This window comes from Bos taurus, chromosome X (assembly GCF_002263795.3).
Source record: "Bos taurus isolate L1 Dominette 01449 registration number 42190680 breed Hereford chromosome X, ARS-UCD2.0, whole genome shotgun sequence".
NCBI classification, from domain to species: Eukaryota; Metazoa; Chordata; class Mammalia; order Artiodactyla; family Bovidae; genus Bos; species Bos taurus.
The window spans coordinates 102341369-102366603 of NC_037357.1; the positions used below are offsets into that span (position 1 = coordinate 102341369).

Here is a 25235-nt window from a genome sequence, read left to right on the forward strand (position 1 = left end):
ACACCTTTCCTATAAAATTGTACATTAGACTAGCCAAAAAGTTGCTATGGGGACGTTTCCTTTACAGATCTACTCTGGCTATTAAATGAAAGAATGATAAACTAGGATGTGACCATTTTGTAGTACTGATTAAACGCTGCATTTAGGCAATGATAATCAATGGGTGTTATCCTAGGAGGCAGACAGACATTATATACTTCTCCTCACTGAGCTCACTGTTATCACCTATGAGGTAGGCCTTGTCTATCCACTCCAAGAAAAAAATAACAGCGGAACCTGATCGAGCCTCTAGCTCTCTCTACCTATTTATATGACATGTAGGGAACTGAGGAAAACAAAGCACCACAGGGATCTCAATAAAATCCAAATGGGAAAATGTATGGAGTGAACTACTTACTTGTTTTTTATCCCCAACAAGTAACTACAAGGGTGAAAAAAGAAGAGACTACAGAGACATATCAACACCTGCAGCATATGGACTTCATTTGGGTCATGATTTCAAAAAATTAAGTAAAAAAAAAAATTATGAGGTCATTGGGTAAAACCAAACATTGACAAGGATATTAAGGAATTTTTAAAGGACACGATAATAGTATCATGGTCACATTAAAAAAAGACATTAGAGATACACACTGAAATATTTATGGGTGAAATTATGCATCTGCTTCTAAAAAGAAGTAGATGGGAATGCAGATTAAACGGCAACGAGTTGACAATTATTGAAGTTGAGTGATGAATACATAAGGGTTCATACTCTTCTCCCTACGTATGTAAATATTATAAGCTTTCAAAATAAAAAATCGTTAACATCTTAAGAGACTAAAGAATGCTGCCTCTTACTAAGACATTTTCTACCTCCTTTGGGGATAATGAGAAAACAAACCCAACTATGAAATAAAGTTTGACTATTACTACTGCTTAAATATTAAACATAAAAGTACTTTCCAGTATAGGTTTTAGAAGTTTAATGTTAGTGTCATGAGACGGTCATAAAGGTTTAAACAATATCCCAATTACTGCTGCTGCTGCTAAGTCGCTTCAGTCATGTCCGACTCTGTGCGACCCCATAGACGGAAGCCCACCAGGCTCCCCTGTCCCTGGGATTCTCCAGGCAGCCATCCATAATTTACCTGAACTGTTTCCAAAATCCTCTGGGCACATAGTACTGTAGTCGAGAAGCAGCTAAATGACCAAAGATGACCTGAAGGTGTCTCAAAACACCAATATTGTACTCTTTTCTGTCTTCTGTTTTACTTAATGCTGGTTTGTCTTCAAATTGTTGAGGGTATCCAAATACATCATCTCTGGGATCAACATTGCTCTGGAAAGCAAAACATATCACTAATGAGCTAATCGAACTTCAAAGTATAGTAAAAATTATGTTGAGACAAATGCTGAATGATCAGTGAACAAATCACTTGTATTTCTATTCATTTCCAAAGCACGTAACGTTCAATTTATAAATTTTAATTTACAGTATCAGAGTTTATCCCCACCCATTTCACGTAAGAGTTGTCATAAGGAATAACTATGTATTTCAGAGGTAGGTGATAGAGCAAAGGACAGTGAGGTAATTAACTCAGGCTGTACTGGTCACAAACGCAGGCTTTGCTACTTATAAGGCTAAGTGACTTTGAGCAATTAAGTGCCTCGTGTAAATGGGTGAACACACTCTTCATGTAGGTGTTCTGAGGAGGATATGAGATAATGTATGCAAACTGCTTAGACTTGTAAACATTCAACACAATGTATATGTTAAGAGAGTAGTACTCTTCAACAAATGGTGCTGGAAAAACTAGATATCCATATGCAAAGGAATGAAGTTGGACTTTCCCCTAATACTATACACAAAAGGTTATTCAATGTGGATCAAAGATTTGCTAAAACTACAAAACTCTTAAAACATAGAGCAAAACCTTCAAGACATTAGATTTGACACTGATTTACTTGATATGATACCAAAAGCACATGCAACGAAAGAACAGAGACATATTGGACCTCAGAAAAATGAAAGAGCTCTGTGCAAAGAAACTGGAATCCTAGGACGCTATTGGTGGAAAATGTAAAATGGTGTAGCCACTGTAGAAAACAGTTCCTAAAGAAAAATAAAACTATCAAATGATCCAGCAATTCCATGCCTGGGTTCAACAACCAAAGAACTGCAAGAAAGATCTTAGAAGAGATATTTGTATACCCATGTTCAGAGCAGCATTATTTGCCAAAAGGTGGAAGCAGGGACTTCCCTGGCGATCCAGTAGTTAAGATACCAAGCTCCCAATGCAGGGGCACAGGTTCCATCCCTGGTTGGGGGACCAAGATCTACAAGCTGAGTGGCAAAAAAAAAAAAAAAGAAAAGAAAAAAGTAGAAGCAACCCAAGTTCCCACTGATGAATAAATGGATAAACAAAATGTGGTACATACATTCAAAGGAATATTATTCAGCCTTTAAAAGAAAGGAAATTCTGAGACATGCTGTGAAATGGATATTACATTAAGTCAAACAAGCCAGTCACAGAAAAATAAACATGGTACGGATCTACTTTGGTGAGGTACCTAGAACGGTCAAATTCATAGAGATGGAAAGACAATGCTGGCTGTGGAACTGTGTGTGAGACCTAGATGTAGAAATAGAAATGGCCAGTCCCTGCTCAAGAAAAACTTAGTTTAGCAAAGGAAAAAAGCACACAGGCAAAGAAAGCAAACCTGGGGAAGAGTTGAGGCAAGTGTATGTTTCAGAAGCCCTCCCTGTGATTCAACTACTCAAGAGCAAAGAGTTTGGTGACTGAAGAGATGGAATGAGAAAAGAACCATTTAAGACATTTGCTACAGACAGAGCACACTCTGGCTTGTCTCCTCGGCTCTCACCAACACCATGAATGGGAAAAGGTCAAATAAAAACAAAGAGATACAGGGTGAACACAAACATGACCACAGTCTCTTCTTTAAAGAACTATGCCATAGTTAGGTCAACTCTGATCCACCACTATCTAATTTATTCACAGCTTTATTTCTGCATTGGATACTTGGCAGGAGCCTAAATTTTGTCCGAAGTAGAGAGAAGCTTGTTTCCTAAGTAAAACGAGTTATGATCTGGGAGAAAGGCAAAAGCAATCAAAAAGAAAGCATAGGTAATGAAACTGGTATAGTATATAACAGCATAAATGGAGATACATAATTAAAATATCAAACAGGAAAGTAAAAGTGTAATTAAACTATTAAAGATGAAGGTTTTTATCATCATACAAACTCTAAATTAAACCAAACCTCCAAAAGTTAGTACATTAACTGTTGCTTTAAAAATATTAACTATCATAAAAATCAGCTGTAGCTGAAAGTCTCATAGGCAGTGAACACTATGTCGAGGCAGCAGTCTACACTGGGAGGCTCTAGCTTTATTTTCAAATATATGCCAACAGGTCCAACGAAAGTAGCTCTCTAAGAGAGAACAACAGTTATCTAGAATCAGAACTTCGAACACAGAAGACAAAAATGCTAAATAAAATTTACCTCATTGTCCTGCTTCTCATCCCCAGACAAATCATCGTCTACATCACTACCTGTGCCTTCAATTGCAAGAATACCATTCCTAATGGACGGAATCATGTAGAGCTGCTGAATCACAGAGTTCATGTAACAAGTAGCACCAGCGTTTTTCAGCCCGACAAATCCTTTTGGTGGGCGGGGTCCAACAGGTGGTAGATATTCCCACTCGGTAAGTGCTTCACAAGCTGAGAGAAGACAAAAGATTCTTGTAGCGTGAATACAAATATTTTGCCCACTTTATACTTTACCAAGTTGATAAGTTAACATCACCAACAATTCCACTACTTTTACGGCGACCTGAAACAGTGCTCTAAGCACACATTTCAGTCTCAACAAACCTAAGATGTATGGCAACACGCACCTCTGTATACATTCTTACCCAGGGTCTGTGAACTAGAGTTTTAGCTGAGGTTGCTTCTATGGCAGTTTCAGTAGTCTCACAAGACGGCACAAGGCAAAATATTTTCTACATGTTTACTTTTAACTTTATTATAGTTTAGTCATTATGAACTTTAACTTTTTCTACTTTTGTATGTTTTTTTAAAGCACCTTCAAACTCATTCTGGCATGAAGTGTTATATAAAATATATAAATACATTATAGTTTACTCAGTTTTAAATAATCCTAAGATATTACGTGTTCATGGGGTTCTCAAGGCAAGAATACTGAAGTGGTTTGCCATTCCCTTCTCCAGTGGACCACATTCTGTCAGACCTCTCCACCATGCCCGCCCATCTTGGGTGGCCCCACAGGGCATGGCCTGGCGTGCTGCGATTCATGGGGTCGCAAACAGTCGGGCACGACTGAGCGACTGAACTGAACTGAAGATATTACCTGGGTTGATAGCTAGGTTCTGATACCTACCAACTCTTTCATCTTCAGCTAAGCCTCCGTTTCCTTCCTAAGAAGTGTCGTAATAAGAGTAACACTTGCCTTGCCTATAACTACAATGTTATTTTGAGGAGCAAGAGACAGTGGATTTGAGTTCTGTGTGAATTGTAAATCAACGAACATCTCCTTCTACCTAGTATAAACCTGAAAACAATGCAAATATCATCACTGCCTATAAGACCAGTTAAAGAAATTATAGTACACTGAACTGAAAGATATATAGCTAATAAGTGGATTTAGGTAAATATTTATGTGTTGATAGGAAATAGTCAGATATATTAAGGGGAGAACAAAGAACACTGTGCACTACATCACAATGTGTGGTTAAAAAACTAAACAGAACAACATTTTGTGTGCAGATTCTGCATACAGAGATGCTGGGAGGACAGACAGGGACTGAAGATGGTGGTTACAGCTGTTAAAGGGGACTACGGGACTGGAATGGGCAGGAAACAGTTTGCAGAACATACCGTTGTTTGGTACTTGAAATTTTTACTGTGCAAATGAACTCCTTAAAAACAAGTGGCCTTTCTCTTTCTGCCATGTTGCAGCCTATGGAGGAGTGCTGGGAACAGGACTTCTAGAACAAATAGGTCTGGAAGGCTATGATCCAAGGCTCCACTTTTGGTGGCTCTAAGCAGGGTACTGTGAAACCAGAGGGAGCACTTGGATCCTCTTCTGAAAACTGGAGGTGTTTATGCCCAAGATGAAACCGAAATTTGGGCAAGAGATGTGTTCACGTGTACAAAGCAAAGAACAGTGACTCCTGGCACTAAACTGAACAAAACTGTAAGAATCTGGGGAAAAGATAACTTGTGTCTATGGAAATAGTGGCTTGGTTCCTGTGGAATTCTGCTGTATCTCTTGAGGGTTTAAACTTATTGAAAACTAAAGTGTGGAATTATTTAAAAAAACGAAAACAAAAAACCCCCATCCTATTGTATATAGATTTTGATAGGATAACTATCTAATCTTTTAAGCAGTTTAATCAGAATCTCCTACAATATTATTAAAAACATCTTGAAATTCTAAAATACAAGATATCAGAAAATAATGTGACATGTTCTTGAAGACTGCCCATAATCAATTATATTCTTAAGTTTTGGTTTTCTTCTAAAACAGAACAGCCTCCATTGTGGTTTGCTTTCTTATGTCTGTTGTGTCAGTCATTTTGTGTGTGTGTGTGTGTGTGTGTGTGTGTCAGTCATTTTAATATCGTCCTCATCCCCTGAGCTTCAGTTCTGTATCAGTGAGATCTGGAGTCTACAGTCTGTTCCATGGGTTTCATGTGAGCATTAACTGAGGATCAAGGGCACTAGAATGTTATCTTCTCACATCCTAGTCTTTAAAACCAGATTTCTCAGAATTCATTTGAAAATAACATTAAAGAGCTTCTAAGTGAGGGCCTGAAAGGTTTTTCAATGCATGTAATTTGAATTTTTACATTGTTGAACTCTGAAATCTATTGACTATTTATTTCCTCCTGGAAAAGGAAATGGCAACCCACTTTAGTATTCTTGCCTGGAAAATCCCATGGATACAGCAGCCTGGCAGGCTACAGTCCATGGGGTCGCAAAAGTCAGACACGACTTAGCGACTAAACCACCATTTATTACTCTGGAGTCTGGATTTTAGTCCAGATTTGACTGAAGTCAAGTTTTGTTGCTAAATACTTGTACCACTCACAGGAAGACATTTTACAAACATCTGAAAACTTTTCTACATTAAGACTCACTTGTAATGGTGTTAAACTAGTTGCTGAAAGAAAGGAAAACATTGAATTGAAGATATTTACTAAAAGGAAAAGAATTTGAACACATTAGAGAATTACCTGTCATCAGAACTTTGTATTTTAAAATACTTACTAGTTATTGCTGTGCCAATGTAGTACATTTCAGTCAAAGAATCTACTATCTGTTTGAGGTTCCTCACACAGCCAACAGCTAATGCTACAAGTAACTCAAAGCCCGCATTAATGGTAGCTGGTGAACCACAGACTGGAATAGCCTGTTCGGCTGGCAGTTCTCCATTTCTCATATACTGCAGGTAAACATTGGACGCAGGGAAGATGAAATCATCAATTAATTCCTACAAAGTTGAAAAAAGATTATGTATTAGCAATGGTATGTATTTATATTAAAAAATATAGTTATTTATGTGTGCATGTGTTTCTTAAGAAAGAAATCTCTTGGCAGGAAATATTGTTAAATTACTTGTCAGAACACAAGATCTCATTACATTTCCGCTAACTTACTTGGATTTTCTAATAAAAAGATCCCTGCTTCAAAACACTTTCCTACAATTAACAAACAAATCTAATTTGTCAGGCTAAAAACTACGTTAAGTATCGAGAACAAGCTGACTGTAGCACTTCCAATTCACATTAAGTAAATTTACTCTCTTAATCACATGTATACCAAAACTCATTTTGAATTAGAAGAAAATGTCCGAAAGTGGTACTTTTTGTTTCCTTGCATTACCACGTATGTGAAAACACTCATTATAGAAATATGCAGTCTTGGGACTTTCCTGGTGGTCCAGTGGCTAAGACTCCACACTCCAAATACTGGGGGCCAGGTTCTGATCCTTGGTCAGGGAACTAGATCCCACACACCGCCACTAAATACCCTGCCTGCCACAGCTAAGACCCAGTGCAGCCAAATAAATATTAAAAAAGGAAAGAAATATGCACAGCCTTACATAACAGAGGTCTGTCTCATTTTACATAGTCTGATGAAGTGAAAAGTTCAGATTTTCTAAATAGAAAAATTAAATAGTGCTTACTTACACGTACTGAAATTTACGTAAAAATTTTAGAAACGGTACTTAAAACATTACTGTAACCTCTATATTCTTTAAAAGGAGAAAAGAGAAAAGGACAAGATAATACACCAAAGACTAATGATACCATAAATTAACCAGACAGATTTACTAATAAACATTCAGAAGGTTATGATATCCAGCCAAGATGACATAACTTACTTTAATGAGATTAGCACCTCCTTTTTCACAACCAATATGATACTTTTTCTCAGGGGTTTGAAAAGCCAGTAATTCTTTTGTTACCCCAAGATGACCTTCCAAGATCGTCTCTTCAATACCCGTTTCACCTGTTCTCTTAACATCATCCTGCCAAAGAAAAATATCAAATGCCTAAATTATGAAAGGGTGGTAAAGAGGGAAGGAGAAGTCAGAATGAGAGAGAGCTGGACAGAGACAATTCCCTTAAAACTTTTCTATTCTAAGCAATTTTTTTCTCTCCAGAACTTTCAGAAGTAGGCTTCCCAAACTAGGAAGAAATGTTAATCTGAAGAAATATTAATCCGAAGGCTATTAACTACCAATCTCTTTAGAAATAAATTCTTCTACAACTAAGTATCAGATGTTAATAAAGTTAAATGAAGTGCTGGCCTATCACTGATTTTTTGATGAAAACAATTCAAGAATACTTTTCAAAAGATGAAAATTTGCAAATGGGCCTAAGATTCTAAAATAGAAGAAGCTGCATGTCAGTGTTTTGAGTCTTATGTGAAACAAAGCATTTGACAAAACTAGTTATGCATTCATTCAGTGAATCATGAGTTAGGAATATCCAATAACACAGAGTACATTCTTTGGTTCTTTAACCAAAGTGCTCAAAGACTATAAACTATCTAATAATAAAACATTCTATTTATTGATACGATAAACACAGTACTAAATGCAACTTACCCTGATTCTCTTAAGCCAATCAATTTCGTTATTGAGAAGAACTTCTGCATTGGGTATGTTAATATTACTATTGTAGGCATAATTAAGAAGGTGCCTTAAAAGAGTAAAGTAGTCGCCTGAATGTTTAGCTCTCTCTCTGGCTGTGCTCTGAAACAATAAAGTTGAATAATATTAATTTACAAGTCCATCCTCAGAATCCACTTTTTAAAAACCCAGAGTTAACTAGAGTAGATGACTAAGATAGTATGGGCAATTACTAATATTTATTAAATAAATATAGACTGCTCTAACTTTAATATAAGCTAACACCATAAATTCTTGACTGTTCCTTGTGTAAGAATGAATCACAATGATAAGCATATTTTTAAAATGTCTCACCCCCAAAACGGTGAAGAGCAGAGTAATGAAGAAAAGTAGAGGCCTGTGTCCCATGCAACATCTGGTGCACATTAAAAAGAACTGCTCCTGTGCCACCTGGCGAACAGTTCTGAAATAAAAATTTTTCACATTCAATATATTATCTTCATGAAAAAAAGGAAAAAAAAAACAAAAAAACAAAAAAAAAACTTCCAACACTGTCTCTTGGGACGGGGGACGGTGTTAAGGGGTTGGTAAATTCAAAGTAAAAATACAAGAAAGAATATGTAACACCCCTTTAAGCAGCAACATTTCATAGATGAACTTAGGCTGTGTCAAGAACTAAAATGTCAAAATGTCACCAAGGGAGTTTGAGGGATACCCTCTCACACCCTCTTTCTTGGAACAGGCTGGAAATGTTCCTCTAGATACAAGAGTTGTATGGTAAGCCTTATGCATCTTCTGGGCATTCCACAGAATTTTTATCTCAAAGCATATTACCCAGATCAGCAGCATCTGAGAACTTGCTATGTGGTTTCTTAGTTCCCAGCAACCTGTGTTTTAATAAACCCTTCAGGTGATTCTAACATGTGCTAAAGACTGAGGATAACTGTATTACACAATGTTCTATGATTACTCATGGGAAAAACTTCTCTGGTCCCAGTACTGGGAATTTTACCTAAGCACCATGGATCTCTTAAAAAATATGTATCCTATACAGCTATCACTAGAATAAATGCTTTAAGAGGGCAAAGACATCATCCATTTAGTTTACTTCTGTGCCTCCAGAATGAAGAATCATGTCTGGCATGTAACAAGTGCTAAGAACTAGTTACCAGATGTTTAAGTACTGTTGGTTTACAAGATGGAGGTCTGTCTCCATTAGATAGTAAGCTCTTTCAAGGGCAGGGCTTTGCTTCTTTGTTACATGAGTTCCTGGCACTTAAAGCAACTTCTGACATAAGGAAGATGCTCAAAAAGTATCTCCTGACAAAACACTTGTGCATTTCAGACATTACCAACTACATTTTGTGAATAACTGTTTCTGTCAATGTGCTAGCTGATAGACAGCTTAGAACCAGTTTTTTAATTCAATATAAGAAGCTGAAAGTATACATTCTGTGTACTAACCTCCCTCCTGGATATTTTTAAGGTTTCTGAACTCGTACATGGTCCTATAAACCAGAGGGACCTTTAGAAGCTTTGTTGGTTGAGTCTGGTGAAACTCAAATAAATTAACACCCAGAGTACTTAGTTTTGGGGGTAGAGGGTCTTTAACTTTTACAAAGTAAGTGTCATTCATACTGTCCCAGTTTATTTATCTTTTTTGAAGTTAGGTATGCAGCCCAAAGAGCATGAGGGTCTATAAAGAGTTGATGCTTGCCAGTTCCTAATGAACCCTCCCTCACACATGTAGACTTCAGTAACTCATCAAAAGAAACATGTCTTTAATAGGATTTTAAAATAAAATCTGGTTGTCTGTATCCTCACAATTTATTCAATCTGATTATTTCTCACATCTACTATTGCTGTACTTCCAGAGTCTCTCATCTTTTATTTGGACTAATGAAGTAGTCCAAGTGCATTTCCTGCCACTCTGTAACTTATTCTCAACAAAGCAACCAGAATAAACTTAAATGTTAACCCAGGGCACATCATTCCTCTGCTCAAAACCCTTCAATAGGGGCCTTCCCTCACGGTCCAGGTGTTAAGACTCTGTGCTCCCAATGCCGGGGGCACAGGTTTTAATCTCTAGTCAGGGAACTAAGATCCCACACGCCCAGCGGACTGGCCAAAAACAAAATAAAACAAAACAACCCAACCAACCCAAATGGAAAACAAACCCTCCAATGGATACCCATCGCAGGTAAAAGTTAATGTCTTTACAATGATCTATAAAATCCTCACAGGCTGCTTGTTGCCTCTCTGGCCTCACCTCCTATGACTCCCCTGCCTCTGCTGTTCCAGTAATCCTCGTCTCCTCCATATTGTTCCTGCCTTGGGATATTTGCATCTGTTGTTTCTTTCTGCTTAAAGCACACTTCCCCCAAGGCAGGAGGGGGAGGGATAAACATGGAATTTGGGATTAACAGACTACTAAATATATATATATAAAGGACCTACTATATAGCACAGGAAACTATATCCAGTAGCTTGTAATAACCTATGATGGAAAAGAATCTGAAAAAATATATGTATATAACTCAATCACTTTGCTATACATCTGAAAACACTGAAAAGCAGCTATACCTTAATTAAAAAGCAAACATTAAAAAAATATATATTTGGCCACATAACCAAAATATATTTTTCACATAAAACAAAATTTTAAATAAGATATGATGGAGGTGTTAGCTAACCTAAGGCTATGGTGGTAACCATATTGCAAGATACGAGTGTATCAAACCAATACTTTGTACACCTTAAACTTACAGTTATGTTGACATCTCAATAAAGCCAAAGAAAATAAAAAAAATACAATTCAAAATGAAAAACAAAACACAAAAAAATCCCACCCAAAAATCCAACACACTTCCTCCATAGATCACTATGTCACTCTTTTCAGAGCTCTGTTTAAAAGGTCTCCTTCTCAGGGAAGCCTTCTCTGACTATCCTACATAAAACTGAACTCCATTGACCGCACCCCCGCCCTTTATCCCTAATTCCTGCTTTCTCTCAATAGCATTTATTATTATAACATACCATATATTTTCCCATGTCTTCCCTCCACACTCCTCACCTCCCTTTTAGTACAGACTCCAAGAAGGCTGGCATTTTGCCTGTTTTATTTGCTGCTATATCCCTAGTAGCTAAGTTACATATGACAGTAATACTGATTAGAGCTCAAGTTTAAAAAGTTACCTTATGAAGGTCAAGATTAGACTGACATAAGAGGATGGAAAACTGACATTTTCTACAAATTTCATTGACTTGCACAAAAAGAAGCCCAAAGCACAGTCAATGTCATTGATTAAATGCTCTTAAAATGAAAAGCTAGGACTTTATAATTGGTCTTTATTCTTGGTGTATAATGTTAAAGTTCTTACCATAACCACACCTTGTGAATTTCGTACTGACTTAACAACTTCACTAAAAAAACACTTGCCTTCTAGGTATGCAAGAAAGGAAGCCAATGTCGTATTTACTTAAATCCTGTAAACCACATTTTTAAAATGGACTAAAATACATACCTCTTAGGTGAAATTAAATTCTGAAATTATAGAAAAAGTAATTTTACTTTTGAGAATAATGTTGACATTGTGTAGACAAAACCGAACAAATTCAGATCTAAGCAAAAACACAGTTTAATAAAAATTTCCTCAATATTAATGTGCTATAGAGACAATAAACATTTGATTTCCGGGATAAATTCTGCCAACATAAATTAATTCATTTCTGCTTTAAAAATTAAGATCAAATCTCTTACAATTAAAAAGATACTTACTTGCTGTGACAGTGCAATAGTAAATCAATAATGAATGTCTGCCAAGCCTTTTCTTTACTAAGAGTATCTAAGGCTGTTGGAATCAAGGCAAAACATAATGTCATCACTTCCATTGCTTCACAGCAAACCTGTTCATCCTCCAAATCTGGCTCATTGCCTGCATTGGTCTGTAAAATTATAGTCAGGGACAAATTACCTAGAGATGCATTTAAGAAAAATCTCAAACAAGTTCAAGTTAATGCTTAATACATACCTACTCACTTAAACCACCTGGCCTCAGCCTCTTTACCTACAACTCCTAAGACCCTTTTGGAATAGTACAGAAATGGCTATAAATAAGAGGATGAAGTCTAATTCTATTCTTCTGCTACATCCCAAGGAGGGCCGCAGGAGTACACTGAGCATACTACCTGCTTCTTTGCCCTTCAGGCTCCTGGAGACCTTCTGCGTTGTGTACTTCTGCACCAACAACTGTTCTCAAGAATCATTCTGGCACTGCAACCAGACCACTCAACTGACTAGTTCCATCATGCAGCCTGCCTAAAGTGCTATTTTATTCAAAAGTAGTGGTCTCAGACCACTGTTCAGGAAGGATTCGAAGGTTTTCTAAACTAAAATATGCTTCAGTAGGTAGCTAATAAATTCTAACCTGAATTTATCAATAAGCAGTATTTCTAATACATGCTGGCAAAAGAATAGGCATTCAAATATTTGCTAAATGAATAAACACCACCACACCAGACATACTATAGGACGTCAAAACATATCCCAGGCAAATCAGGGTTATGTTGACCATAAAAGGGAAGCTCCTACAATTTAATTTCCCCTTCTATATATGTGGCAGTGGTTATCAAGGGCAGGTATATATAACAGAAAGTCAGAGTCAGGCTCTCTTCTTTAAATAACTTGATTAATCTAATGGGAGATCAAGGATGATACCTAACTGGCTGATATTCTTGACTGCTTTAAAAGAATCAAAAATACTTAATGCCATGGTATCCCAACTGACAGTCACCTAAACTAAAATTTACACAAGACATAAAGATAATGAAAGAAGAATAAAGAGAATAGGAGAAAGCAAATTCAGTATGAAACAATCATATCTGACCATAGTGAGAAGTACAAAAAGATAGTTTAAGAAAAAGCCTTGTGGCACAAATTCGAAGTACTTTATTTTCAAAGTAAAATTTTACTATATCCTCACCTTAACTATAGCTATCAGTTTATTTTCAACCATTAAAATGCAACTGGTTTTACTTTTAAAGATGGCAGATATAATAATTCAACCTCATGTACAATTAAACAGCATTTACTTTAAAGTATTACATTTCTGTGGTAATTCTTACCTTCTCATAAATTTTAGTGATTTCTTCATTTGGGCTAAATACTAGCTGTAATGCCCCACATCCTGATGCCCAGATGATTTTTTGGATAGCTCTAATTACACAAATATCAGGCATATATCTTGAAGCCTGCAAGACAATGAGTAATTAGAACAGTTGATAAAGCATTGGAACGAAATAATCCCTAGAAAAGCAAAAATGCTTCTCTGTAGAGGAAACAGAAATGGCTATGAAGCAGCACCACTGACTTTAGGTTCCCACATTGCCTTTGTCCCATTATTTCGTTTAACAGCAATACCATGAAGTCTGCTATTATTACCTGGCTCTACACTACTTCCAGAAGAATCTGAAAAAGACTACAGACGTGACCTAACCATTCCACTCCTAGTTTTTCACCCAGGAGAAATAAAAACTTAGGTCCACGCAATCACTTGTACAGAATGTTCACAGGAGCTTTATTCAGAGCTAAGAAAGAGACACAATCCAAATGTCCTTCGCCAAGTATGTGGATAAACACCATGTGGAATATTCATAATGGGATATAATACTCAGCAATAAAAAGGAACGGACTAATGATCCACACCACTCAGATAATGCTCAAAGCCATTACTCTGAGTGAAAGAAGCTAGACATAAAAGAACACAAACTGTAAGATTCCACTTGTGTAAAATTCTAGAAAGTGCAAACTACTATACAGTAAGAAAAGATCAGTGGTTATCTGAGGCCAGAGGAAGAAGTGACTGCAAAGGGGCATATAGAGAGAGGGACAGAGATGTTTTGTGTCTTGACTACAGTGGAGGTGAGACACAAACATGTATTTGTTAGATTGTACTTTAAAAGGGTGCTGCTATTCATTGTATATCATGAATTATGTGTGTTCAGTTGCTCAGTTGTGGCCAACTCTTTGGGACCCCATGGACTGTAGCCAACCAGGCTCCTCTATCCGTGGGATTTCCCAGACAAGAACACTGGAGTGGGTTGCCATTTCCTCCTCCAGGGGATCTTCCCAGCCTCGGGATCAAACCCACATCTCTTACATCTCTTGCATTTGCAGGTGGATTTCTTTATTATTATTTTTTTTTTTACCACTGAGCCACCTGGGAAGCCCCTTATTGTACATAAAGGCGATTAAAACCAAAAAGTACCAATATTAACATTAGACACAATTCATGTTAAGGGAACTTTATCTAGACTAACTTGGTGATTTGAGTGGGTGGGTCTAGGAAAAGGAAGCCCCAAAATGTGATAAGGGTTATTTCTACATTAACAGAGGGTCAAAAATGAAAGAAATGAACCTTCCGGAATTTGAGAGCCTTACAAGTTTAACACTAACCTCATCAGATATTTGCTGAGCAAGACGAATTGACACATTTCTAAGCATGCATTCAGACGATGGATTGGGAATGCTCTGAAGGGCACTTTGTAGCACCACTGCTTGATCATGAGTCACTTGGTTGACCTGAAAAAAGTCAAACATTTTAATACTATGTACATACCCAGACTCAATCATTTGCCCCTCATTCATCCCCACTCCCCCAGGATGACATGCCCTCTGTAAATATACTGTAGAACCTATGTGGCTTACACAAAGAGTTCTTTGCATTACCAACAACGTGGGCTTTCTCTTTCCCTTGTGCAGTGGAGGGCCACGTATCCCTCTGCAAATCCCTTTTAGATCAATCTGACTTGTGTCTCTACAACTGCATTCAGCATAACTTAGAGAGGTGAATGAGTGATCAACCCACTGACTCATTCCAATTCTATCTAGAAACTCAGTAAAGTACTCCACATGCGTGCTCCTACGCAGACCCTGCTCCCCATTCACCTGGTCATCAAATTCTTCTTAGAAAAGGAGAAAAACTAAGGAATATCAGTAATAGAATAGAAGCATTAATGTATAAAAGGCACCAGAGCGTCACACTTAAGTTCATAAAGAAAAAATGTTCAAGTCACTAGCCAGGCAATTCTGACTGTTTTACAAGTTCTACCTCCTCTTTATGCTCCAAGTATTTCTACAACAGTATTTAAGACAAGTCTGTTTTACTAATTTTGCCTTTAGTGTCCTGATGACTGTGAGCTCCTTGAGATTAGAAGCTATTATGTACCTTTGTATCCACAGTAGCACATTCTCCGAATAAAAGAGAAAAGTGAAAGAGGGAAACATTTATATTTTGTTTACCTCATTAATAAGCTCCTGTGTCAGGGATTACAATAAAAATGTTTTTATCTTAAGAAGAACACCACTGTTTAAAAATCCTAGTAAGTATGCTACTTTTAATACAGAACAATTTAAGACTTAGGCCACTTTTTTTCATTAGCTTTTTAAATGAAAATTTCTAACATATATGACAATGAAGAGAACAGTATTATCCACTGTGCTGCTTTAACAATTATGAACAAAAGGACCAAAATTATCTTAGCTAACCACTCCCTCTCACTTTCCATCCTCTTCCTACCCCAGGATTATTTTGAAGCAAATCCTAAATACTATATAATATCATTTGTAAATGGCAATTATTTTTGAGAAGGTTCTTTCTTTTAAACATAATCATAAGTATCATTATCACACCTATTATGTTATTATCTCAATTACATGTGATTATTATAACATCACATATATAATCAATATTCTAATCTCCCTAAGACCTAAGCCATTCCTAAAACAGAAAATTTGTATTCCTGAACCTTATGTCTTCTATTGTTAACTTAGAAAACCATCACTTATGAGGCATGTAAAAGAACTCAAATGCATAATTTTAACTTCTCATAAACAGACATTGAATTCTGGCATGTCTTGAGAACCTTTGCTAAAATGGATTAAGAATGCCATCAAGACGAAAATGAGATCAGAATTGGAGGTTAAGCCTGTTAAGGTAGGGAGAGAGGCTGGCAACAAGGTAAATCAGTTACAGGTGACCCCTGAACAGCATGGGTGTTAAGACAGACATTCCATGCAGTTGAAAATCTGCACATAGCTTTACAGTTGGCCCTGGGTATCTGTGGTTCCAATCAATTTAGGATGGTGTAGTACTGCAGTGCTTATCGAACAATCCATGTATAAGCAGACTCGAGCAGTTCAAACCTGTGTTGTACGTGGTCAACTGTACATCTTTTTTATTACCACCTGTGTCTATATGAGGTAGTAAGAGATTCATATGGAGTGTTTCATAGGTTGAAAATAATTGAAAGAGCGACTTCCCTGGTGTCCAGTGGTCAGGACTTTGCCTTTTCACTGTTGAGAGTCCGGGTTCATTCTCTGGTTGGGAAACTAAGATCCCACAAGCTGCTCAGCAAGGCCAAAATAAATAAAATAACTGAAAGACTATCTGGGGTTTCTAGTGGTTCCATACCAATTTTAGGATTATTTGTTCTAGTTCTGTGAAGAACGTCACAAGTATTTTGATAGCAATTGCATTAAATCTGTAGATTGCTTTGGGTATGAACATTTTAACAATATTAATTCTTCCAATCCATGAACACAGCATAACTTTCCATTTCTTCATATCGTATTACAACTTCCTTTTATCAATGTCTTATAATCTTCAGAGTATAGGTCTTTCATTTTCTCGGTTAAATTTATTGCTACATATTTTTTTTTCCCATGTGATTCCTTTCTCGATTTCTCTGATAGTTTCTTATTAGCATATAGAAATGCAACAGATTTCTGTATATCAATCTTGTATCTCACAACTTTACTGAATTCACTTATTCTACTATTTTTTTTTTGGTGGGGCTTTTAAAGTTTTCTAAAAATAGTATCATGTCATCTGCAAACAGGGATTCAACAATTCCAGTCCTGGGTATATACTTGAAGAAAATGAAAACCCTAATTTGGACAGACACATGCACCTCAATGTTCATAATAGCATTATTCACAATTACCAAGATACGGAAGGAAGCAACCCAAGTGTCCATCAACAGATGAATGGATAAAGAAGACGTGGGGTGTTCGGCCATAAAAAGAATGAATGTTTGCCATTTGTGACTACATGGGACGATCATGAGGGTATTATGCTAATAGAGTAAGTTAGAGAAAGACAAATACCGTATATTTTTATGTATATGTGGGATCTGAAAGATAAAACAAACAAGTATAGCTAAACAGAAATAGAACCACAGATACAGAAAACAAACTAGTGGTTACCAGAGTGGAAAGGGGTTGGTTGGAGAAGGGCAAAAAAGGTGAAGGGGATAAGAGGTACAAACTACTAGGTACAGAGTGAGTGAGTTATAAGGGTGTAAGGTATAGCACAGGGATATAGCCAATATTTTATAACCACATGAAGTATGATCTATAAAAACATCAAATCACTATGCTGCACACCTGAAACTAACCTAACAGTGTAAGTCAACTACGTGTCGATAAACATTAACTGAAAGTCAACAGGACTTAAGGGGGCTGGGAAGAACTCTCCGCTCAGAGTACAGTCAGTGAAAAGCATTTGTAATTTTAATACAAATATAATTTAATAGAAGGAAACCAATAAAATGAGGCACTACTGGAAAGGAACTGAAAGCACTTTGAATCAACTCTGAACTCTATACTTAAGAGTTGCTAAGAAGTTTAAATTTAAAAACTGCCATCTATTATTATAAAAAGATTTTTTAAAAGTCTGTATTACCGATGCCATCGGATTCACGCCTTCCACACCCGGCTGACAAGCTTCTGCCACGGCTCGAACGTGACCATAGCCAATGGCAGTTAGCAACAGCTTGGCTATTTTAAGAGCATTGAGGTAGGCACCCCTTCGAGTTTCCATATCTGCATTTGGTAAGAAGTTATTTCTGGTTAGCATGCTCAAGACAAGGGGGAGGCCACCACTTTTCAAGAAGTGAAATTGAAAATCAGAGGAATCATCAGCCAGAAGTGCACCAGCAGGCATTAACAAGGCATAGACTACCTGGAAAAAAGAAAAACTGTATTAAAAGATTTAAAAAAGACAACTTATTTGCCTCATCATCATTAGTTTAAAATTTTCCTGTATTTTTAAATTCTTTCAAAAATACTTCACAAGTTTTCCATGTTCTTCACACTATCATATAAAAGGTCAAATTTAAAGAACATGGGATAAATTCAAAAAGTAAAACAAACCTCTGTTAGGTATAGTACTTGTGAGGCTGAAGGACCAAAGAAAAGTGAGTCAAGAGATGGACTAAGGCTGCTGTCTCCAAGTTTGGCATGGTCTAAACAAATAGCTCTTAATTTTTCTATTGTTGTGCTATCTGTAAGAAAAAAAAAAAGAGACATAGTCTAAAATAAAACATAATTCATGCATTCATATTTCATTTTGGATATTCTAAAGACTACTTTAGTATGGAACAGAAATCAATTGAGTTACAGACTCAAACTTCACAAGACATAACGAGATCTGCATTGATTTAAAACAAAGAAAAAGTCACAATCAACCAGGGCTCTTTTATCACTCAACCCAGGTATGAGGGAAGCAGTCTCCTCCTACTCAGAGATCTGAAATCAACATGTCTTCCTCAGACACTAGAGACTGAAAATGGAGAAGGAAATGGCAACCCTCTCCATTATTTTTGCCTAGGAAATCCTATGGACAGAGCCTGGCAGGCTACAATCCATGGAGTCACAAAGAGTGGGACACGACTGAGTGACTGAGCACACAGCAACGGAGACTAAAAAATACAACACATTTCAAAAGTAGCTGAAAATAACAAAATGAAAGTATGACAAGCTCTTCTCTCCAACTTTTCTAATGTTAGCCTCCATGACACCACACATTAACTGGTTTGTTATAATGCAAGAAACTTGGTGGTACCATTAGAAACTGTACCTTAAAAAGTAAACATTAAAAAAAAAAAAAGGGAACAGTACCTCAAAGAAAAAATATTTTTGGGATAATATTAAAAGATGCACTTCACTTAAATCACAGTGAAAAGATACCGTAGAAAAAAATCCCATTATTAGCTACCAAACACTCAAACTTACTTCAGAAAGTAGAAGTACTTTAATTTGCAAGGTAAATGCCCTATGATTTAAATACACTTGGATAAATAAGATTTTCTTTTTTCAGTAAAAGCTTTTTTTTTTTGAAAAGTAAAGATAACTGAAGATTACTATAATTTCCATAGGCTAAACTAATTTTTAGTGGCCCAGAAATATCTTATCAAAAAAATTCAAATTAGTGTCGAAATTGTTGGTTTTCCCTATTCTGAAGAGGGAGTAACATGTAACTAAATGAAATATTGTTTTAATAATATAACATTTGTGAATATCTTCTCCTGTCATTAAATATTCACCCTCTACATCATTTTTAAAGATTAAAATGATACTCTAACAATGGGTATTTTAGGTTTTCTCAAAAAACTTTTTTTAGACAATAAAGATCCAAATTATTCTCTACAAAGAAACCAATTCATACACTATATCTGAAAATATCTTGCTTAGTTTTATAAGTATTCTGAGTGAAGGGCAAAGGGAATAGGAGAAAAGAAACACGGGCTATAAGAAAAGGATGCACTGAATTTTAAGTAAATCATTTAATGTTGGATTATAGTTTATTCATTTGAGGGATCTGAACCAAATCACTAGTGGCCATTTCACCTTTAGCATCTATGAACCTAAATAACTTTAGGTCTTCGATTATGTACATGCTCATTTAACAAAATATGGAAAATAAGAGAAAAATTTAAACTGCCCATAATCCTGGATTTTAGTTTATTTCTTTCTAGTCCTTTGAAGAGATACCTAAGCCTAATTAATTACATGATATAGCAGCATGCTATTAAAAAGTCTAGAAAAATGATGAGCAGTAACACATGGGTTAAGAGTACAAAGTTTAGAGCCCAACTGCATGCATTATCTTAGAACTTCCTCTAAGCTGTGTGTCTCTGGCTAAAAGCAGCAGCGGCAGCAGCATCAACAACAACAACAACAACAACAAAAATCACCCCGTGCCTCAGTTTCCCCATCTTTAAAATACAAATAAAAATAATAATTCCCTCCATAGGAATGTTGTGAGGTTAAGTAACTTAACAAGTGTGAAGATATTAGTTAGACCAAACTCCTGGGAAAAAGAAAGCTCTGAAGAGGAAAAGCAACTCCTCTGCTGATAAAGCAATATACATTTTAACTTCTCTGTATCAGGCAAGAACCTGGTTTCCTGATGTGCATGGGTCACAAGAACTTCTGAGTTTACCTACAGAGGACTGTGTAAGTTCTAAGGTTTAACAGCAAATTATAACGGAGGCGCTTGACTTTAGGCAAAGACTCAGAATAAATAGAAGTCAATTACTAGGAAAAAGCTTCTAATTCCACCTTGGTTTTGTTCCTCCTTTTAAAATATGTGCAAGTGTGCACAAACACTAAATGATTCCTCAAATGTTAGAATGTATAACTACTTCCTCTTCTTTGAGCTCCTGCTTCCTTTCTTAAAGAATGTGTTCATGCACGTGCCCATGTGTGTAACAACCACAGTGACAGAGACTAGGTTAACACTTGCTGAATAATGCTTAAATACCAGTCACTAGGCTAGGGTTTTCCATATACGATCTCATTTAATTCATACAGTTGTATGAAATCATTATTATTGGTCCAGTAAAACTAAGAAAACTTATGGCTAAGGCCATGGAGTAGCAACTTGAAGAAGCAGGATCTGAACTCAAGTCCATTTGAGTCCAAAGCCTATGATTTGTCTACTGTCATACAACCATTACTGGCATTTTCAAAGCTGGCTATTTCTAATTTAGGTACGATACTTGGATTACATAAAATATGACAAAAGCACCCTCCTAAGTTTTCTGCTTGAGCTGCCTGGCAAGAGCTCCCTCTCACCACCTGGTGGCAGTATGCTCCAACCACAAGATCAGGGATTATGAGATGGCCCTTTCAAATATTAAAGTTGAATTTGCATATATCAAGCAACAACTGTGACTCGAATACTAGGTAAGTAAAATAAATTCTAAGCAATACAACAGATAAAGATCAAATTAAATCAAGTCATTAAGAAAAGCTTTATTTAAGAATCTAATTAACATCTGAATTGATTCTATACCATATAACTCAGGATGGGGTAAGAAAGGTCAACATGGTGTCTACTTTAGAAAAAGGAGACAATGGAAACACAAGACAGTTTTAAAATTTATCTAGGCCAATTACTGAACTGCATTTATCAGCAATAAACTTCACTAAAATGAGAATAAATTAAAATACATGAACTCAGAAAGAATAAAGACACTGAAAGGAGTGGAAAGAACGTTAGAGATGTCGGCAAATTATTGAAGGTGTAGAGGGGATGGAAGATATTAATAGCTGGCTTAGCTGAACCCAAGAAGTGCTTTTTGGGGAGAAAGAAAAAGGGTACCTATAAATTAGCACCCCACCAAATTCTAGGAAAGTTAAGGATATGAAAGCAAAACATACTTAGCAGATACAGACAGAGTGACTGAAGTCTGCAAAAGAAGCAACTTTCTACTCTATCTCCCTCCCCAACACACTGATAAAGCTGGGAAGCAGATGTCTCACTAATGCAGAGAATAGAGACAAATATGGAATACAGAAAAACTAAAAAGCAGGATTAGTCAGTATGAGTCCATGTTGGTTTTCTGATATAAATGTGTGTGTATTTAAGTGTGTATTACTTCCTCAGATCAAAGAAAAGGCCTAGGTGACAAGAACACCGCAGTAGTTACGAGCACAATTTAGCTGTTGCATTCTGGTTTCTAGCAGAGTACCCTCCCCCTTGCTAAAAGGAGAAATGCCCGATTCTAGGGCTGGAATAGAGAAAGCACTACCATGAACTTTAAATATCTCGTGCCAGAAAGTAAAAAGTACTTGAAAGATGATAAAACTATATCTAAGCTACATCTAAAAAAGCATTGGGTTCATATAAAAACACAGTGCGTACATCCACTGATCGTGACTGGGACAACTGAGTATCAAAATAAATAATGATTGTAATGGCTATTATGGATAAGGTGGTTAGATAGCATCACCGACTCAATGGACATGAACTTGAGCAAACTCTGGGCGACAGTGGAGGACAGGGAAGCCTGGAGCGCCTGCAGTCTATGGGGTCACAGAGAGTCGGATATGACTCAGCAACTGAGCAACAACAACGTAATGGCTATAACCCGATGGAGAAAATAAGAATCTATGAGTAAATAGTGATCACACATTAATTTACAGGGGAGAAGCAAGGCTCTACTCTATCGTTCTTGGAGTTCTTGAATTGTACTTACAACTTTTCTGTAAGGTAGTAAATGTTTCCAAAAAGTTTTTTTAAACTTTTTAAAGTTGTATAGAATTGAATGATCTGGTCCAATTCTCTCCACCGACTCTTATTTTCAGCTCATAACTGTGTAGAACATTAGGTTTTAGACGAAAACATCTATTAGCGCACAAACACTGAAATGTGTTCATGAAAAACAAAATCCTATGGAAAGGATTCCTTGGAGGAAGATCTTAAAATTTTAACACTAGAACATCTGGGGTCAAGAAGTTAACAGAAGAGCTAGAAAAAGTTAAGGATGCCACCACAAAGCTGAACTACTAATCAAATGTGAACTATTATTCAGATTAGTATTGTTTTGGAAACAAACAAACCAAACCACCTCCCATGTACCCCTTCTGAAATAAATGCATGAAGGTGTGCCTCAGAAAGATAACAGAGTCCCTCAAGAAAGGCTCAAGACATAGGAGCTGATGAACATGAATCTACCATAGGAAGGCTGAAGAAAGAAGTCCCAAAATGGTAACTGCATAACAAACAGCAACCAGATGAGAGGAGGCAAAAGAAAAATTCCAGGACAACAGTGGAGCTGACATATAATACCCATGATAATGGAAAATTATTTTGAGAGATTATTAGAGAATACATGGGAAGAATTAGTGATAGGTGTATAGAAAACCAAGAAAATGAAAAGGGAAAATTAAGCCCTGAAAAAAAAAAGCTGCCATTAATCTAGCAAACTACTTTTCACATACTCTTAAAAACATAAATGCTGAATATGATTTTAAGAAAATACTGGAGGAGGGATTTCCCTACAGGGCCGGTGGTTAAGACTCTGCCCTTTCACTGCAGGGGGCTCGGGTTAGATCAGGGAACTAAGATCCTGCATGTCATGTGGCACAAAAAAAGGAAGAAGGAAAAATGGGAAGAATGTGGAAATAACTTTTCATTTACACAATGGAAAATCAGTAGGTAGGTAGGTAAAACTGACAGTTGCGTGAGGGTATTATTTACAGATAACACACACAGATAATAAAAGCTACAAATTGAAAATGGCTGTTTCCCAGGAATAAAAAAGAAACAATGCTATAGATGACACATGACCCAGAACACAGTCCAAGGGTCAGAAAATGTTTTCTGTCAAGGGCCAGATAGTAAATATTTAAGGCTTTGCAGGCCATATGGTCTCTCCCATAACTGCTGCTATGCTATGACAAAAGCAGTTACAGACAGCATGTACATGAATGAGCAGAGCTTGTACACCAATACCTTTGTTTATGGATATAAAAATTTTAATGTAATATAATTTTCGTAAGTCACAAAATATTCTTTTTGATTCTTTTCTTTAGCAATTAGAACATGTAAAAACCATCCTTAACTCTTGGACTGTTCAAAAAGCAGGCAGTGGGCTGGATTTAGCCAGTGAGCTGAAGTTTGCCAACTCCCATTATTTTCCATCTAGGAACAGAATTTGTTAACAAACCCATTCCTGTCCAACATGTACTTTATCAACACCATAATTATTTACGAAGGAAATTCTTACCTGGTGGCATAAGTTTCATAAGTACTCTTGCTCCATCTCTAAGAGGTGGCATATTTAAGCTGCTACCCAAGTCTGCGACTTGCCAAAGGAAAGAGATGTATCTGGGATTCAGTGACATTATCTAGAATACAAAATACACGGAATGTTATCTGTAAATTACACCTCCACAAAGGGAGAGTCCCCAAATAAATGTGTTTGTTAATCTCCATACTGTTGCTTCTGTCATTTCTATCCTGAAATGGTCGGCCTACACATCTTCTCACCTTTACAAATCCTTCGTAATGTAGACTGAATATATTATCCAAGCCACCTCTAGTACTTTGTGTCTGACAGCTTTTTTACTATTTTGTTAAACTATTCTTATTATTCATACAAGTCAGATTCTGTATAAACAAACGGCTGCCATGCCCCACTAACAGTTAAATTCCTAATCCAACTGATTGAGAGAGCCAACTCTTCTGACACTAGAGCGGCTGGTATTATTAAAATTTTTGTGGGGAGGTAAGGGAGGGAGAAGTTACTTTCTTTAGAAACAAAATTACGTTACTGGCGATCTGAGAAAGACTGTGGGTATTTTCCTACAGAAACAGTTCTGAAGAATTCATTTTTTGTGGCACAAATACAAAATACAGTGCTATTTTTCTCAGTGAACTTACAAATTATAATTGAGTTGTATAATAGGCTAGTTTTATATAAATATAATGGCACTCTATCTATATAAAATGTGGTTTTTAAAATTTCAACCAAGTTACAATCACCTTTCAAAGGATCTATTTGAAAGTTGATGGTTAACAACTATACAGTTATGTACAGTTATTTGATATTTTGCCACAATAAATTTTAAGCTCAAAAAAAAAAAAAAAAAAAAAAAAGAACTATTCTATACACGTTCTTAAATAATCTAGCATAATGCCTTGCATACGATAGTTCAAAACTATCTACTCACCACCCCAGGCAAACAGCTTTCCACTTCTGGATTGGGACCATCACTGTAATGATTACCATGGTTTCCAGGAGACCCAGTTGAGGAATCAGAAGAGCTATCAGGGCTTGAAGGCATATTGGAACTGATCTGTGTAAGTTTGGCTGTAATTAGCTAAAAAATGATATATAAGTTAGTATCAAAGACAAGGAAAAATACACAAAACAGTAGTGATATATACCAATCAAAACAAAAAACTACATGCTATCTTTTCAGAAATATAATT

General features: G+C 36.5%; 1 protein-coding gene across 4 annotated transcripts in view; it reads right to left on the minus strand.

Moving 5' to 3' along the window:
- USP9X (ubiquitin specific peptidase 9 X-linked) overlaps positions 1-25235 on the minus strand; it is a 116965-nt gene that overhangs the window by 21245 nt on the left and 70485 nt on the right. For all 4 annotated transcript variants that reach the window (XM_002700207.7, XM_002700206.7, XM_010822080.4 and 1 more), the window contains exons 20-32: positions 24974-25123; positions 24028-24148; positions 18383-18513; positions 17913-18191; positions 14624-14749; positions 13294-13419; positions 11948-12114; positions 8524-8632; positions 8146-8292; positions 7417-7563; positions 6300-6522; positions 3508-3728; positions 1131-1321 (exon numbers count right to left, since the gene is read on the minus strand). In XM_002700207.7, the coding sequence (XP_002700253.1) occupies positions 1131-1321; positions 3508-3728; positions 6300-6522; positions 7417-7563; positions 8146-8292; positions 8524-8632; positions 11948-12114; positions 13294-13419; positions 14624-14749; positions 17913-18191; positions 18383-18513; positions 24028-24148; positions 24974-25123 (2138 nt within the window). The remainder of the gene's footprint in view (positions 1-1130; positions 1322-3507; positions 3729-6299; positions 6523-7416; positions 7564-8145; positions 8293-8523; positions 8633-11947; positions 12115-13293; positions 13420-14623; positions 14750-17912; positions 18192-18382; positions 18514-24027; positions 24149-24973; positions 25124-25235) is intronic.